The 15,000-nt window shown below is 42.1% G+C and overlaps 1 protein-coding gene across 1 annotated transcript; it reads right to left on the bottom strand.

Annotated features, from left to right (window-relative positions):
* Positions 1–1,481: 1,481 nt before the first annotated feature.
* LOC123498563 (eukaryotic translation initiation factor 2 subunit 3, X-linked-like) lies at positions 1,482–12,008 on the bottom strand. Its single transcript, XM_045245783.1, has 10 exons — positions 11,886–12,008; positions 10,737–10,911; positions 8,657–8,780; positions 7,539–7,648; positions 6,679–6,837; positions 6,352–6,581; positions 5,302–5,449; positions 4,242–4,411; positions 3,082–3,254; positions 1,482–1,679 (listed from the first exon to the last, which is right to left on the bottom strand). The coding sequence occupies exons 1-10, from the start codon at positions 11,919–11,921 to the stop codon at positions 1,628–1,630; spliced, it is 1,377 nt and encodes a 458-aa protein (XP_045101718.1). The 5' UTR covers positions 11,922–12,008; the 3' UTR covers positions 1,482–1,627.
* Positions 12,009–15,000: the final 2,992 nt, after the last annotated feature.

Raw genomic sequence — 15,000 nt, 5'->3', positions numbered from 1 at the left:
TCTTCTTATCTTCTTTTCTTCCTCCTCCTCTATTTTCCTTACTCCTTTTTTTCCTGTTTTTTCTTCATTTTTCTATTTCTTTTATTTTCCTTGTTAATTTTCCTTCTTTCTCAAAATTTTCCTTCTCCCATTCATTTATTTTCTTTTTTTTTATTTCTTTTACATTTTTTTCTATTTTTCTCTTATTTCCTAGTTTCGTTTTTATTTTTCTTTCTCATTTCCATTCTTTCGTTCTTTTTATATTTCATTCGATTCTTCTCTTGTTTTGTTATTTTTTCCCGTTTTCTTTTTCATTCGTTAATTTCCTTATTTCTCTTGTTTATTTCTTGCTTTTTTTTTCATTTCCTTTTTTTTCTCTTTCGTTGTAATATTTTTCTCAATTTTTGTTTATGATTTTCCTTTTTTTCTTCGATTTCTTGCTTTTTCTTTTCCTCTTTTCATTCATTCATATTTTCCCACTTCTTGTTTCTCCCTCTCTCCTTTCCTCTTTCATTCATTATTCTATTTCCTCATTTCTCCTCTTTTCTCTCATTCTTTTTATCTTATTTTTCTGTGAACCAATTTTTTTTCCTTTCTTTTCTTTTTCATTATTTTCCCAGTTCTCATTTATTTCTCATTTTCTAATTATTATATCTTATTTATTTTTCCTTGTCTTCCACTCATTCGTTCAATTTACTCGCATCTCCTTTATCAGTTCAAGTTTACTCAGTCAGTCTTATAATTCTTTCCGTTTTCTCTTCAGTCAAGTCAGTCAGTCAGTCAGTCACTTTTCATATTTAATCAACAAATATATTCAGTCAGTCAGTTATATATTCAGTCAGCCAGTCACACTTTCAACACAAACAATTAACTTATCTCAATTTAAACGTTCTCTTAATCAGTCAATCAAACAATCAGCAAACCTCATTTTAAACGTTCTCTCAGCCAGTCAGTCAGTCTTTCAGCCAGTCACTTACTTTCAAAACAATCAACTAACAACATTCTCTTAGCCAGCCAGCCAGTCAGTCACACTTTCAAAACAAACACAACATTCTCTTAGCCAGTCAGTCACTCACGCTTTCAAAACAAACAACATTCTCTCAGCCAGTCAGTCAGTCACACTTTCAAAACAAACTAACAACATTCTTAGCCAGCCAGTCAGTCAGTCACACTTTCAAAACAAACACAACATTCTCTTAGCCAGCCAGCCAGTCAGTCACACTTTCAAAACAAACAACAACATTCTCTTAGCCAGTCAGTCACACTTTCAAAACAAACTAACAACATTCTCTTAGCCAGCCAGCCAGCCAGTCAGTCACACTTACAACACAAACTAACAACATTCTCTTAGCCAGCCAGCCAGTCAGTCACACTTTCAACACAAACTAACAACATTCTCTTAGCCAGCCAGCCAGTCAGTCAGTCACACTTTCAACACAAACTAACAACAGTCAGTCAGTCACACTTTCAACACAAACCAAGGCAATAATAAATCAACAAACTCCACTTTTTCTCGACATTTTATTAATTTTTTTCTTTACCCATAATATTTATCAACAGTGTCCGTATGTATGTGTGTACGTGTGACAGAACCCTTGCCTTCCGTGGTGTCATGTCAACTCTCCCCTCTCCCCTCTCCCTCTCTCTCTCACTCAGGCTTGATGGTGACGCCTCTACGGATCTGCCCCCATCCGATAAGCCTGAAATGGAGAGATGGATAAGATAAGGATGTGGAAGGTCCGTTAGGTTATATGGAAGAGGATGAGAGAATGATAGAGGTAAATGTGCAGAGATAAGTAAGATTGGAAAAGAATTAAGATAGGATGAAAGAATGATTAAGGAATGAATAGATGGATAAGGATAAGATAAGGATGTGGAAGGTCCGTTAGATTATATGGAAGAGGATGAGAGAATGATAGAGGTAAATGTGCAGAGATAAGTAAGATTGAAAAGAATGAATGAGAGAGAATGACGGATGGATGTTAGAAGGATAAGATAAGGATGTGGAAGAAGGTAAGAAATTTTGCTCAAGAATGAAAGAAAGAAAAATCAGAGAAAAGTGTGCAGAGATAAGGAAGAATGATGGATAGATGGATAATGATGAGTAGGGTCGGTTAGGTTATGATTAAGAATGAAAGAATTACAAAGGAAAATGTGCAGAGATAAGAAAAATACGTCAGAATGAAAGAGAATGATGGATGGATAAGATAAGAATGTAGAAGGTTGGTTAGGTTATGTGGAAGGTTGAGAAATTATGTTTATGAATGAATGAATGAGAGAAAATGATCAGAGGAAAGTGTGCAGAGATGAGATGAGTAAGATTAAACAGGAATGAATGGGAGAGAATGATGGATAAGGATGTGGACGGATGGTTAGCTTATGTGGATGGGGATGAGAAATTGTTAAGGAATGAATGAAAGAGAATGATTAAAGGAAAGTGTGCATAGATGAGATGGGAAATGAATGAGAGAGAGAGAGTGGTCAGAGGAAAATGTGTAGATATTAGAAGAAAGGGAATTAAGAAGAAAAAAAATAATAATAATAATGAAACAGGGAAGAAAGAAATGAAAAAAGTAACTAGTGTGTACTTGAACTGAAGACTAATGGTGCAAATAAATGTGTAAGTAAACAAGTCCATTATTTGAACTTTTAACACACTGAGACATGCAATAATGGGGGAAATTAACTTTGACATTATTAGCTTCACCTCAATGATTTATAAGCTAATCTAACTGCCACATATTACAGGTAGGCTCGCTCTCTCTCTCACACAGGTAGGCTAGCTTGCTCTCTCTCTCACACAGGTAGGCTAGCTTGCTCTCTCTCTCTCTCTCTCTCTCTCTCTCTCTCTCTCACAGGTAGGATTGCTTGCTTGCTTGCTTCGCTCTCTCTCGCTCTCTCTCTCTCACAGGTAGGCTTGCTTGCTCTCTCTCTCTCTCTCTCTCTCTCTCACACAGGTAGGCTTGCTTGCTCTCTCTCTCTCTCTCTCTCTCTCTCTCTCTTCTCTTCTCTTCTCTCTTCTCACACAGGTTTCTTTCTTTCTCTTTCTCTCTCTCTCTCTCTCCTCTCTTCTCTACTTCTTCTCTCCTCTCTCTCTCTCACCTCCAGTGCTTGTCAATCCTCCTGGAGAGTGCAATATTCTCTCCCTCCTCAGTGCAGACAGGCTGGGTGAGGGTGATCTTGGCCAAGTCAGCCTTCACCGCCAGCACACGGCCCCCGGTGGACAGCGACCCAATGTTCACCATCAGCATCTCGTGCTTGGCCAACTTTTGCACCTGTGGAGGGATGGAGGTTTGTTAAAGGAATGTGTGGAGGTGGTGGAAGATGGATGAAGGTTTGGAGGTGTGTGGGAGGTTCAGGATGGTGTGTTAAGGCTGTGTGGAGGTGGAGAAAGGTTTGTTAAGTGTGTATTTGAGATAGAAGAAAGTGCGTGAAGGTGGAGAGGTTTGTTAGGTGTGTTGGAGGTGGAGAAATGTTTGTTATGGGTGTGTGGAGGTGGAGCAAGGTGTGAAAGGTCTGTTAAAGGAGTGTGGAGGTGTAGGAAAGTGTGTGAGGGTGTATGGAGGTGTGTGGAGGAAAGTTGGTTAGTGGAAGGGGGAAGTGGAGGGAGAATAATGCAGAGATGAGAGAGAGAGAGAGAGTATTGAGAGAGAGAGAGAGAGAGAGAGATAGAAGAGAAGACTGAGGTGCAGGTGGAGTGTGTTGATGGGATGGTGATGAGAGTGGTGGTGATGACAATAAGGTGGTGAGAATAGAATGGTGATGAAGATAGGGATGGAGAGTGGTGGTGATGACAATAAGGTGGTGAGAATAGAATGGTGATGAGGATAGGTATGGAGAGATGAGAAAAGATGATGATGATCTGTCTGTCTGTCTGTCTGTCACCCTTCTTGTCTTGTCTGTCTGCTTGTCTCTCACCCAGCACCCTCCCTGTCAGTCCATCTGTCTCACCCAACCTCACCCTGGCACCCTTCTTGTCTTGTCTTGGCTGTCTCTTACCCTGGCAACCTCCCTGTCCATGTCTGTCTGTCACCCAGCCTTCCCCTGCCTCACCCTGACACCCTTCCTGTCCATCTGTCTGTCTGTCACCCAGCCTTCCCCTGTCTCACCCTGACATAACACATTTCTTGTCAATCTATCTGTCTCACCCTTTCTGTCCATCCATCTGTCTGTCACCCTAACAACCTTCCTGTCTGTCTGTCTGTCTGTCTCTCTCTCACCCTGGCACCCTTCTATCAGTCACCCAGCCTTCCCTGCCTCACCCTGGCACCCTTCTTGTCACCCTCTGTTCTGACTCCCAGCAGGCGACGCAGCAGGAAATACGATATCTCCAGCTCAGTGAAGATCTCCGGCAGGGACCCCACCGCACCCAGCACCTGCCCCACCATGCGGTCCGCCCGGCACAGTGTGGGGTCGATCTTGGTGCCCACGCCTGGAATAGAGGAAATTAAGTTAGGTTAGATTGAAAAATAGAGAGAAAAATAGAGAGAAATAAAAGATAGGTTAGGAAATAGTGGAGGGAAATGGTATAGGAAATAGTGGAGGGAAATGGTAAAGGAGATAAGGTAAGTTAAGAAATGGTGAAAAAAAAAGTTAGGTTAGGTTAGGAAATAGAGAAATAGAAGCTAGTTTAGGAAATAGTGAAGGAGATAAGATAGGGTAGGTTAGATGAGGTTGGCAAACAGTGAAGGAGGTAAAAAAACAACAACAGTATGGACAAAAATAATCTTTGTTAGGTTAGGAAATGGAAGAGAGAAATGGTAAAGGAAAGGTTAGGAAATAGAGGAGGGAAATTGTAAGTGAGGTTAGGAAACACGGGAGGGAAATAAAGGAGGTAAGATTGTTTTTTTTTTCTATGCAAGAGAAGAAATAAATAAATAAATAAATAAAAAAAAAGTGAAAAAGTAGAAAATAAAGAAAAATAAAAAAGTACTAGTGAGTCTTCTAAACAAATGGCAGGCTGAGTACACAAGCAAACTGGACATGTTATTATTATACACAGGGCAACCTCAGACATGCCAGGACACACCAGAACTGAACCAGATCAAATAATAAATAAATGAATGAATGAGCAAGCACACACACACACACACACACACAAATTCTACTATGCTATGACTAAACCCCTAATGTCCCTCCAACACACACACACACCTAGCCCTCGAAACAGAGCCCTATACACCAAACTAGCCCCAAAAACACACCCAACCACTCACACACACATTAATGGTACCATCCACACAAACACACACACATGATCCACCCCTAGCCGTCCCCTGCCTCTCCCAGCCCTCCACACACCCACCCAGCCCCCAGACAGACCTATAAGTCCTCCTGGCACGGCAAACTGGAGCTCGTTGGTCTCGGCGAAGAGTGAGATGATGCGCGACCTGATGGGTTTGCACACCACAAGGCCACACTCTGCGTCTCTCGACATGATTCCGGGCCGCACCTCAATCTCCTGGCCAATCTGTGGAGGGTGGAGAGTTTAGTTAGTGCTCTCTCTCTCTCTCTCTCTCTCTCTCTCTCTCTCTCTCAGGTGATACACTAAGCCATGATTTCATTTAACCCCTTCTGTACCATGACACTTTTCCATAATATTCATTCTGGTGACTATTTGGTGATTTTATACAGCTTCAGAAACTCATGTCATGGATTAAAATAGTGAAAACTCTGGGTCCAATCTTCTGACCTCCACAGACCCTTTCTGATGTCAATAAAATGGTTAAATTGTACACAAATCACAAGGTAAAAATGTGTCCCAGTACTGAAGGGGTTAACATTGGTGGCAACAAGAAAAATTAGGACAAAAAATATTTAAATAGAAAAAATAAATTTGAATCAAATAAATTGATTTAAAAACTTGTTAAATATTTCTTTCCAACCTCAAACACTAGATCTTGTCACTTCTACTTTGACAATGTTTGATAAGACTAAGGAATGTAAAGATAAACAATGAATAACCTTCAGAACCCCACATAAGATAGAACCACTAGCCATTCCACCTTCAAATCCTCCACCACCACCACCACTGACCTTAAGAACCCCACAATCATTGAAGTCCACATCACCACCACCACTGCTCCACTGACATTCAGAACCCCACATATGATAGAACCACTAGCCATTCCACCTTCACCACCACCACCACCACCACCGAGCTTAAGAATCCCAAAACATTAGCTAACATAACAAAAAAACACACCAAGTCCACATCACCACCACCACCACTCCACTAACCTTAAGAACTCCACGTAGGATAGAACCACTAGCCACTCCATCTTCAAGTTCACCACCACTACCACAAAGCTTAAGAACCCCCCCAAACCTTACAAAAACCACACTTAAGTCTACAACCACTGCTCCACTAACCTTGAGAACTCCACGCAGAATAGAACCACCAGCCACTCCGCCTTTCAAATCCTCCACCTCACATCCAGGCTTGTTGACGTCGAAGGAGCGGATAACAATGAGTCTTGGCTGGCTGAGAAAGTCGCGTTCAGGGATTGGGATCTTCTTGGTGATGTATTCGCACACCACATCGATGTTTAGCTTCAATTGTGCAGAAATGGGGATAACTGGGGCTCCCTCCGCTACTGTGCCTGTGTGGGGGTGGGGGGGGTGTACGGTGAGTGTGTGTGTGGGGGGGAGGGATAAATAGTATCTAGATAATAGGACATCACACACACACGCACAAACCTTGAATGAAGCGCAGGATCTGGTCGTACTGTTCCCTGAGCTGAGACTCGCGACAAAGGTCAATCTTGTTCTGCAGGATGAGAATGTGCTTGAGCTTCATGATCTCAATGGCGGCCAGATGCTCCGAGGTCTGTGGCTGTGGACAGGTCTCGTTCGCAGCTGTGGGGGAGAGGGAGAGAATAGAGAGGAGAGAGAGGGAAAGAATAGACAGAAAATAAGAGAAAATGAGAAAGGAAAGAGGAAAGAAAAGAGAGAAGAGAAGAGAAAAATAAAAAAAAATAAAGAAGAAGAGAGATAGAGAAAGAAAGAGAGAAAGAAAGAGAGAGAGAGAGAGAGAGAGAGAGAGAGAGAGAGAGAGAGAGAGAGAGAGAGAGAGAGAGAGAGAGAGAGAGAGAGAGAGAGAGAGAGAGAGAGAGAGAGAGAGAGAGAATTGTTTATTGCATTCTAATTTCATGAGGTTCTACAGTGTGTTGGAGTTTTTAAGGGTGTTTTTGTGGTCCTAGTGGATGTTTAAGGGTGTTTCAATTGTACAAGGTTCAAATTATGACTAGAGCCACAAAAACATCCTTTGAAAACCCCAACAACTTCCTCTCTCTCTCTCTCTCTCTCTCACACACACACACACACACACACACATTCCTTCCTTCCCTTTCCCTTCTCTCTTCCTCATTCACAATTATTCTTTCCCTTTCTTTCTCTTCTCCTTCACTCAAACACATACACACACATACACATTGCTTCTCTCTCTCTAATTCACCCAAACATAATCCTTCTCTTTTTCTCTCTCCCTCACTCACTCACTCTCTCTCTTTTTCTTACACACACACACACACACCTTCCCCTCCCCCTCCTCCACCCACCAATGAGCAGCAGTGCAGCATCCATCACTGCGGCACCGTTCAGCATGGTGGCCATAAGGATGTCGTGGCCGGGACAGTCCACAAAGGACACATGGCGGACCAAACGGAACCTGTGGAGCGGATTAGGCTTGGTGAGAACTGGTGGTGATGTTTTTTTTTTTCTTTATGCAGGACGGGCAACTGTATATAAAAAAAAAAAAAAAAACCATACTAGGTTGTCAGTTCCCTTAAAGGTCAAGTGTGTTATCCAAAATCCAGGGCCAAATGTGTTGAAACCTCCCTCTTAAAAGAAGTCAAGTTGTAAGATGGAAATACAGAAGCAGGCAGGGAGTTCCTAAGTTTACCAGAGAAAGGAATGAATGATTGAGAGTGTTGGTTAACTCTTGCATTAGAGAGTTGGACAGAATAGGGATGAGAGGAAGAAGAAAGCCTTATGCAGCGAGGGTGGGGGAGGAGAGGAGGCATGCAGTTATCAAGATCAGTAGAACAGTTAGCATGAAAATAGCGATAAAAGATATAGAGACAACATTTCAGCAGTGATAAAGTGGCTGAAGACAGTCAGAGGAGGGGAGTTGATAAGATGAAGAGCTTTTGATTCCACCCTGTCTAATAAAATTGTGTGAGTGGAACCTCCCCAAACAAACGAAGAGCACTCCAAACAAGGACAGACAAGGCCCTTGTACAGAGTTAGCAGCTGGAGGGGCGAGAAAAACTGGCAATTTGAGTTTGGCTAATTATCTATTTGTGTTTTTCTTGTTTTAATTTCTTATGGTTAGGTTTGGTTTTCTTTATTTCACTTTTTATTTCTTTATTGTTCTTGTGGTTGTTTTCTTTTTATCAAATTTTTGCTTTTATTCTCTCTCTTTACCTACTACTACTACCACTACCACCACCACCACCACCACTACTACTACTACCATCTCTCTTAATCTTTTAGGGAACTGGCATTCAAGTGGGCCTTTTCTTTATATTTTTTGTTGTCCTTGGCCACCTTCCCATATTCTACACACACACACACACAAAAAAAAATAATAAAAAATAAATAAATAAATAAATAAAATAATAATAATAATAATGAATAAATAAATAGAAAAAATAAACAAATAAATGACACTTACTTCCCGGAGCAGTTGGATCGGGCGCACTGAATTGCGTCCTCCTTGTGTGAGCTGGCGGAGGTGAAGCAGGCCGGCCGGGGACACTTAGGGTTGTCACATTTGTACACCTTGGCGTTGGCGTACCCTGGGGGGATGGGGGGGAGAGGGGAGGATTAGTGGTGGTATGTATTTTGTTTGTTAGATCACCTTTCTCCATCTTACATTAAAAAAACACAAATAAAAATAAAAATAAAGCAAAGTACATCAATAAAACAAGAGCAGTGAGTGTCCATGTTTTGACTCTTCACTTTTTGGTGGTGAGTGGCGGTCTTCAAGTCTATCAGTGGTGAGTGGCGGTCTTCAAGTCTATCAGTGGTGAGTGGCGGCCTTCAAGTCTATCAGTGGTGTGTGGCGGCCTTCAAGTCTTTCAGTGGTGAGTGGCGGTCTTCAAGTCTTTCAGTGGTGAGTGGCGGTCTTCAAGTCTATCAATGGTGAGTGGCGGTCTTCAAGTCTATCAGTGGTGAGTGGCAGTCTTCAAGTCTATCAGTGGTGAGTGGTGGTCTTCAAGTCTATCAGTGGTGAGTGGCGGTCTTCAAGTCTATCAGTGGTGAGTGGTGGTCTTCAAGTCTATCAGTGGTGAGTGGCGGTCTTCAAGTCGCTTGCCATTAGAAGAACGCTTGTGCTCTTGTGGAAATATTCAAACTGAGCAACATGTAGTAGCTGACTGTCAAAGAACATTGCATATACGCCAACAATTCAATTTGATATCTTTTAAAAATTTGATGCTAGAGAGGCAAGATTTTATCAGTGTATGCTCTATTGCTCACCGCATTCTTGCTGAGTTCTTGTAGTTTTATCTACTTTTTGCTTCTGTTTTATTCGTTTATTTTTGTGTCGGTTTTAATATTTTGTATGCTCTTTGTTGTTGGTTTTAAGTACTATTCTTATCGTCAGTTTTCTTGTAATCTTTAGCTTATAGTTTGTTAATTTTTTACTAACTTGAGTTCTTGTAGTTTTATCTATTTTTTTGCTCCAGTTTTATTCGTGTAAATTTTATGTTGGTTTTAATATTTCGTATGCTAATTTTTGTTTGTTTGTTTAAGTACTATTCTTACCGTCAGTTTTATTGTAATTTTCAGCTTATAGTTGTTAATTTTTTACTTTCTATTTCAAACATGTCTGTGTTATCTTTTATTAATGTTTTATATTAATTTTAGTACTTTTAGAGTCGAGTTAGAATTTCACTAACCAAAGTTTAGCTGGGAGATTAATTAGTATTTAATGATTAAGAAATTATTAAGAATCTTGATGTGCGCATGTGTAGAAAAGCGAAATACTAAATACAAATGTGACCAGAATATTATTTTGTGGACCATTGGAATGTATTGTTTATACAAGAAGTTGTAACTATTTTGTGGTCAATAAATCTAATCTAATCTAATCTATCAGTGGTGAGTGGCGGTCTTCAAGTCTATCAGTGGTGAGTGGCGGTCTTCAAGTCTATCAGTGGTGAGTGGCGGTCTTCAAGTCTTTCAGTGGTGAGTGGCGGTCTTCAAGTCTATCAGTGGTGAGTGGCGGTCTTCAAGTCTATCAGTGGTGAGTGGCGGTCTTCAAGTCTATCACTGGTGAGTGGCGGTCTTCAAGTCTATCAGTGGTGAGTGGCAGTCTTCAAGTCTATCAGTGGTGAGTGGCGGTCTTCAAGTCTATCAGTGGTGAGTGGCGGTCTTCAAGTCTATCAGTGGTGAGTGGCGGTCTTCAAGTCTATCAGTGGTGAGTGGCGGCCTTCAAGTCTTTCAGTGGTGAGTGGCGGTCTTCAAGTCTTTCAGTGGTGAGTGGCGGTCTTCAAGTTTATCAAGGTCTTTCTTTACCTCCTCTGTGCACCAATGCAGAAAATGTAAACAAATTTCTCTTCCTTCCATAATCTCAATTGTTTTATCTTCTGTTTTTTTCTAATGTCTTATGAATAATAGGGAAAAAGAGAGAGAGAGAGAGAGAGAGAGAGAGAGAGAAAAATGACATATACCTAACCTAATGTGAGACCTCTCTCTCTCTTTTCTCCCTGCCATGGGTTGATATTCTAACCTAACCTAACTCTCCTCACCGAGCTTAATGGTGATGTTCCTCTCCAGTTCATTCTTGAATCTGACGGTCTGGACACCTGAGATGGCCTTCACCACGGTGGACTTGCCATGTGCCACGTGGCCGATGGTGCCAATGTTGATGGTGGCCTGCCGACTGATCACCTCCGGGGACAGTGCCGTCAGCTTGGTGATGTCCTGAGGGAGGGACGGGAGGGGAGGGAACATTAGGGGGTGTTGTTTCTGGGTTGGGTTAGGTTTGGAGGGTGATGGTTGAAATGTCACCCACCAATGCCCATAAGAACATAACAAAATGAGGCAAGGTTCAAGAGGCTGCCAGACCAACACATGGCAGTCACTGTGTGAACATGCCTGCCAATTTCCACCCACCATCCACATCCATATTTTTGTCTAATCTTTCAAAGCTCCCTACTGTCTCAACACTAACAATCTAATTACTGAGTGTGTTCCATTCATAACCACTCAGTTACAGGCACACTTACTTTCCAACTCCTTAAAACCTAAATCTATCAAGCTTGAGTCAATCATCTTTGGTTCTATCATGGCTACTGCTCCTAATTTTGCTCATGTCCCCTGCACCTCTGCAAGGGAGGCAGAGGCAGGGAGGCACAGAGAAGACACCCACCACCCCACCCCCCTTGAGGCTGGCGAATGCTATCCAACACAAATCAAAACAAGGATGCAGCTTTAGGTTAGGAAAGTGTTCAGTGTAATTTAGGTTAGGTGAAGAAAAATACACAAATTAGGCAAAATAGACACAACTGGCAACATTGCATCAGTAAACCGTCACGGCAAAGGTAGACAGAGAAGACTTAGTGGAAGAAATAGAGGAAGGAAGCAGGAGGGCGCGTCACCTGAGGGCTGGGCGAGGCTGGACTACATTACGCAAAGTTACGTTACATTCACACAACTCAACCTAAACAATAAATAAAAAAAACCCCATCCATTAAAGATCACAAAGCCATTATTTCATACACACACAGAAAAACAAACCACACACGCACAAAATAAAGGGGAAAAAAACGCCGGTGACAACAAAACACACACACACACCAGCTGTCACACACACACGTACACATAGCTCTTCCCACGCACTCTATTCACGTACACGCCCTACACACGCACGTACATGCACGCACACACGCACATACCAGCGTTTTGAGGTCTTGAACTGCTAAATTGGCCATGGTTCAGTATAAAAAGGTAATCTAGCGGCCACCCTCTCCCTTCCTCGCCGTGCTGGTCCGTTCCGTTCCTCGTGTCCAAGATATCCGCCTTTCTAACGGTGCTACATTTACTACTTTCCTTCTCTTTCTCTTATTTATTACATTATATTGATTTTATTGTCGCAAAAAATATCATGTTTCGTTTTAATATGAGTTTGTCTTCTTTTCGGTTTTGTTTTATTTAGTTTCTTTCTTAGTGTTAAATGCGCTCTCTTTTCTCAATGGTAATCTAGTTTATTCTTCTTGTTTCTTGATGTGTTTATGTATCATCTTATCATTGGGTGTCATGTGAGTGTATTTGATTTCTATATTTTTTACTTTTGTGCGTGTGTGTACGTGCATATTCTTTCATTGTTCATAATTTTCTTTTAGTTCGCCGCCTTTATAATAGTGCTACCTAACGCTTTCCCTGTATTTCACCTTTCTTCTTTACTTTTTTCTATCATCAAAGATATAACGCGCTATTTCTTATCATTACTTATTCTTTATATTGCATTTTTGTTGCATTCTTTATATTCTGTTCCGTTCCGTTCCTCCCCGTTATTTCATCATCCTCCATATGTTTCTTCTGATCTAATGTCTAATGACTAATTTCTATTAAATAAATTTATAGTTGTATATAAACAGCACAACAAAGGTAATTTAATAGCTTCCTGAGGTATACCTATTCAAGATTCATTCCGTTCCGCTATTCCAGCTTTCACTCTGCCTACCGTTCCGTTCCATTCTTGGCGCCCATTCCCTTAAAATCAAATTATTAGTCTCTTCAATCCTTAATACTTACCATTGCGCTTCCATTCCTCCTTCAGTTTTCTGTATCTAAATTTATCGTCGATTCTATAATACATTTAACTAATCTTAGATCATGGCACATTTATCATTGTATATTTTCTTCCTAAATATTCTATAATCTTCTGAAATGCTTTGTACTCTCAGCCAGACAGTTTTCAGTGGTCATGGCCATAAGAGAAGAATGTTGCAGGTGGTAGGTGGCGTAGTGGATAAGGTGGTGGTGGTGGTGGGATCGGGCAGACGTCCATGCGTTGGTTCGAATTCCACCAAGTACGGACTTGAAACTTTGCCATTTGTGGAGTGGTTTAAAGTTAGCTACATGTCACCATGATACCCAGGTTCTAGGTGGTTACGCCCAAGATGCGCTTGAGTGGTGATATGGGCCCTAATATGCCCACCACTATAAACAAAATTGCCTGCGCCACTAATGGATGGAAGCTTAACAGCGCTTCCAATACTCTTCAAGTTACCTACAGGAGCTATAGGCCAGGAAAAAAAGGGGGGGGGGAAACACCCTGTCCAATCTCTTCTGTCAAAGACTGCTGCTGGCAAGGAAAGGCCCCGGGCTTCAATGGAGGCCGAAGAACTGTATAGAATAGTGATGGAAGACAGGAATGCGATACTGGAAGACCTGGCTATACTGTTAAGAAGAATTACGAACAAGCTTGGGAAGAAAAGGCAAGCTTGATAAATGACATGACACAGACGGCGGAGGCTGACCTCCAGGTTGTCAACGCCGTCAGGGTCATGAGGGAAGATTGGCACATGACGACAGAGACGATGAAACATGTTGAATCTCTTCAGTCCAAGGCCGAGAGAGAAGAAAGTAACATCACAGGTCCAACAAATGTACACGGAGCTTGAGGAAGAAAGGAAGTTGATGAAGCAAGAACTCTCTCTTCTAAAGAAGGCTTACAAAGAAGCACAAGAAGGGAAGGTTGAAATTCCTCAGTACCACGAGTGAGCCGTGTACGGGACTGCACTGACCACTGGCAAGCAGCAAAAAGACCTGCAGGGAAAGTGTGCCACCATTACCGAGGAGCTCGGCCAGGGAAAAACAACTGATGGTGAGAGGAACTCGGTAAGAATGGCATGTACTAACTGACGCGAGAAGTGGAAGAGAAGGAACGCCTGAGCACTGATGACACAGTAGCTGAGGACGAGACCCAAGAGAAAGAAACGTTCTCAGGGACAAGAAGGTTTCCATCAGCCAGACAACATGGTCTATGGAGAGCATGAACAAGAGTGTGGGGAAAGTAGCCAACAAGGCTGGCAAATAGCGTGAATCACTAGATGTGGGAACATGAAAGGTTGTTGCTGGAGTTGGACAAGAATGACACCAAGGAAGGACACGAGACACAGGAAGAGAAACCCCAAAGAAAACCAGGGAAAGGAATGAGTTCTGAAGCACCTAAGAGACAGAAAACACCTCACTTTTGTTTGTTACGATATGAAAGTCGCTGTTTTGTTTGTTACAGCATTGAGGTCGCTGCTTTGTTTGTTAAGGCATGGAGGTCGGTTTTTTTTTTTTTCATACTATTGATAACACTGTATACAACCAATGTTTACCTAAATATCCACACACACTTAAGGAACACACTTCATTCACAACTTCTCGTCTTCGTGACGCTCTCCATATTCTCGCAACAAAACGAAGTAAGAAAGACAAGCTCGACACACACACACACACACACCGGTCCTCTGGCTTCACAAGCCAGAGGACGGGTGGAGATATTTGGTGTGTCTCCTTTCACTCCATATTCTCGCAACAAAACGAAGTAAGAAAGAGCTCGTTCCGTAGGGTAATGTCTGGCTGTCTTGTCAGAGACTGCAGCAGATCAAACACACACACACACACACACACACACACACACACACACACACGTTGGGTGACCAGCAGACGACCGTGGTGACTTACATGTGAAGGTCCTGTGGGTCAGTGGTTCCCAGACTGTGGCAGGTGTACTGCTAGTGGTGCGCGAAGGTTTCCAGGTGGTGCTGCGATTTTTAGATAGATTCAATCAATTAATTTCTCAGGTGGATATTTATTGGCTGACACAAGACAGACAGTGTGGAATGTATCAGGTGGTGGAGAGGAAACAGGTGGATCCCTGGCATTACACTGAGTTGTGTTCCTTGTTGTTAGTTCATTTGTGTGTTCCACGGGTGAATACACTGGTACTTGCTGCAATGGAGGCTTTCTGGAACCAGCTGGCAGGTGGTACGCAGGATTGTACCACACCTCACA

This window comes from Portunus trituberculatus, chromosome 7 (genome assembly GCF_017591435.1).
Source record: "Portunus trituberculatus isolate SZX2019 chromosome 7, ASM1759143v1, whole genome shotgun sequence".
Taxonomy (NCBI): domain Eukaryota; kingdom Metazoa; phylum Arthropoda; class Malacostraca; order Decapoda; family Portunidae; genus Portunus; species Portunus trituberculatus.
Note: the sequence above shows the minus strand (reverse complement) of the source record. Positions and strands in the feature narration are given on the sequence as shown.

What these genes read in the sequence shown, in the direction of transcription:
- LOC123498563 (XM_045245783.1), bottom strand. Translation starts at nt 11,921, where the DNA reads ATGGCCAATTTAGCAGTTCAAGACCTCAAAACGCTG. An exon ending in TTCTGCGTGGAGTTCTCAAG is followed by an intron (nt 5,450 to 6,351) that starts GTTAGTGGAGCA and finishes CACCCTCCACAG; the next exon opens with ATTGGCCAGGAGATTGAGGT. An exon ending in CGTGCCAGGAGGACTTATAG is followed by an intron (nt 4,412 to 5,301) that starts GTCTGTCTGGGG and finishes CCTCTATTCCAG; the next exon opens with GCGTGGGCACCAAGATCGAC.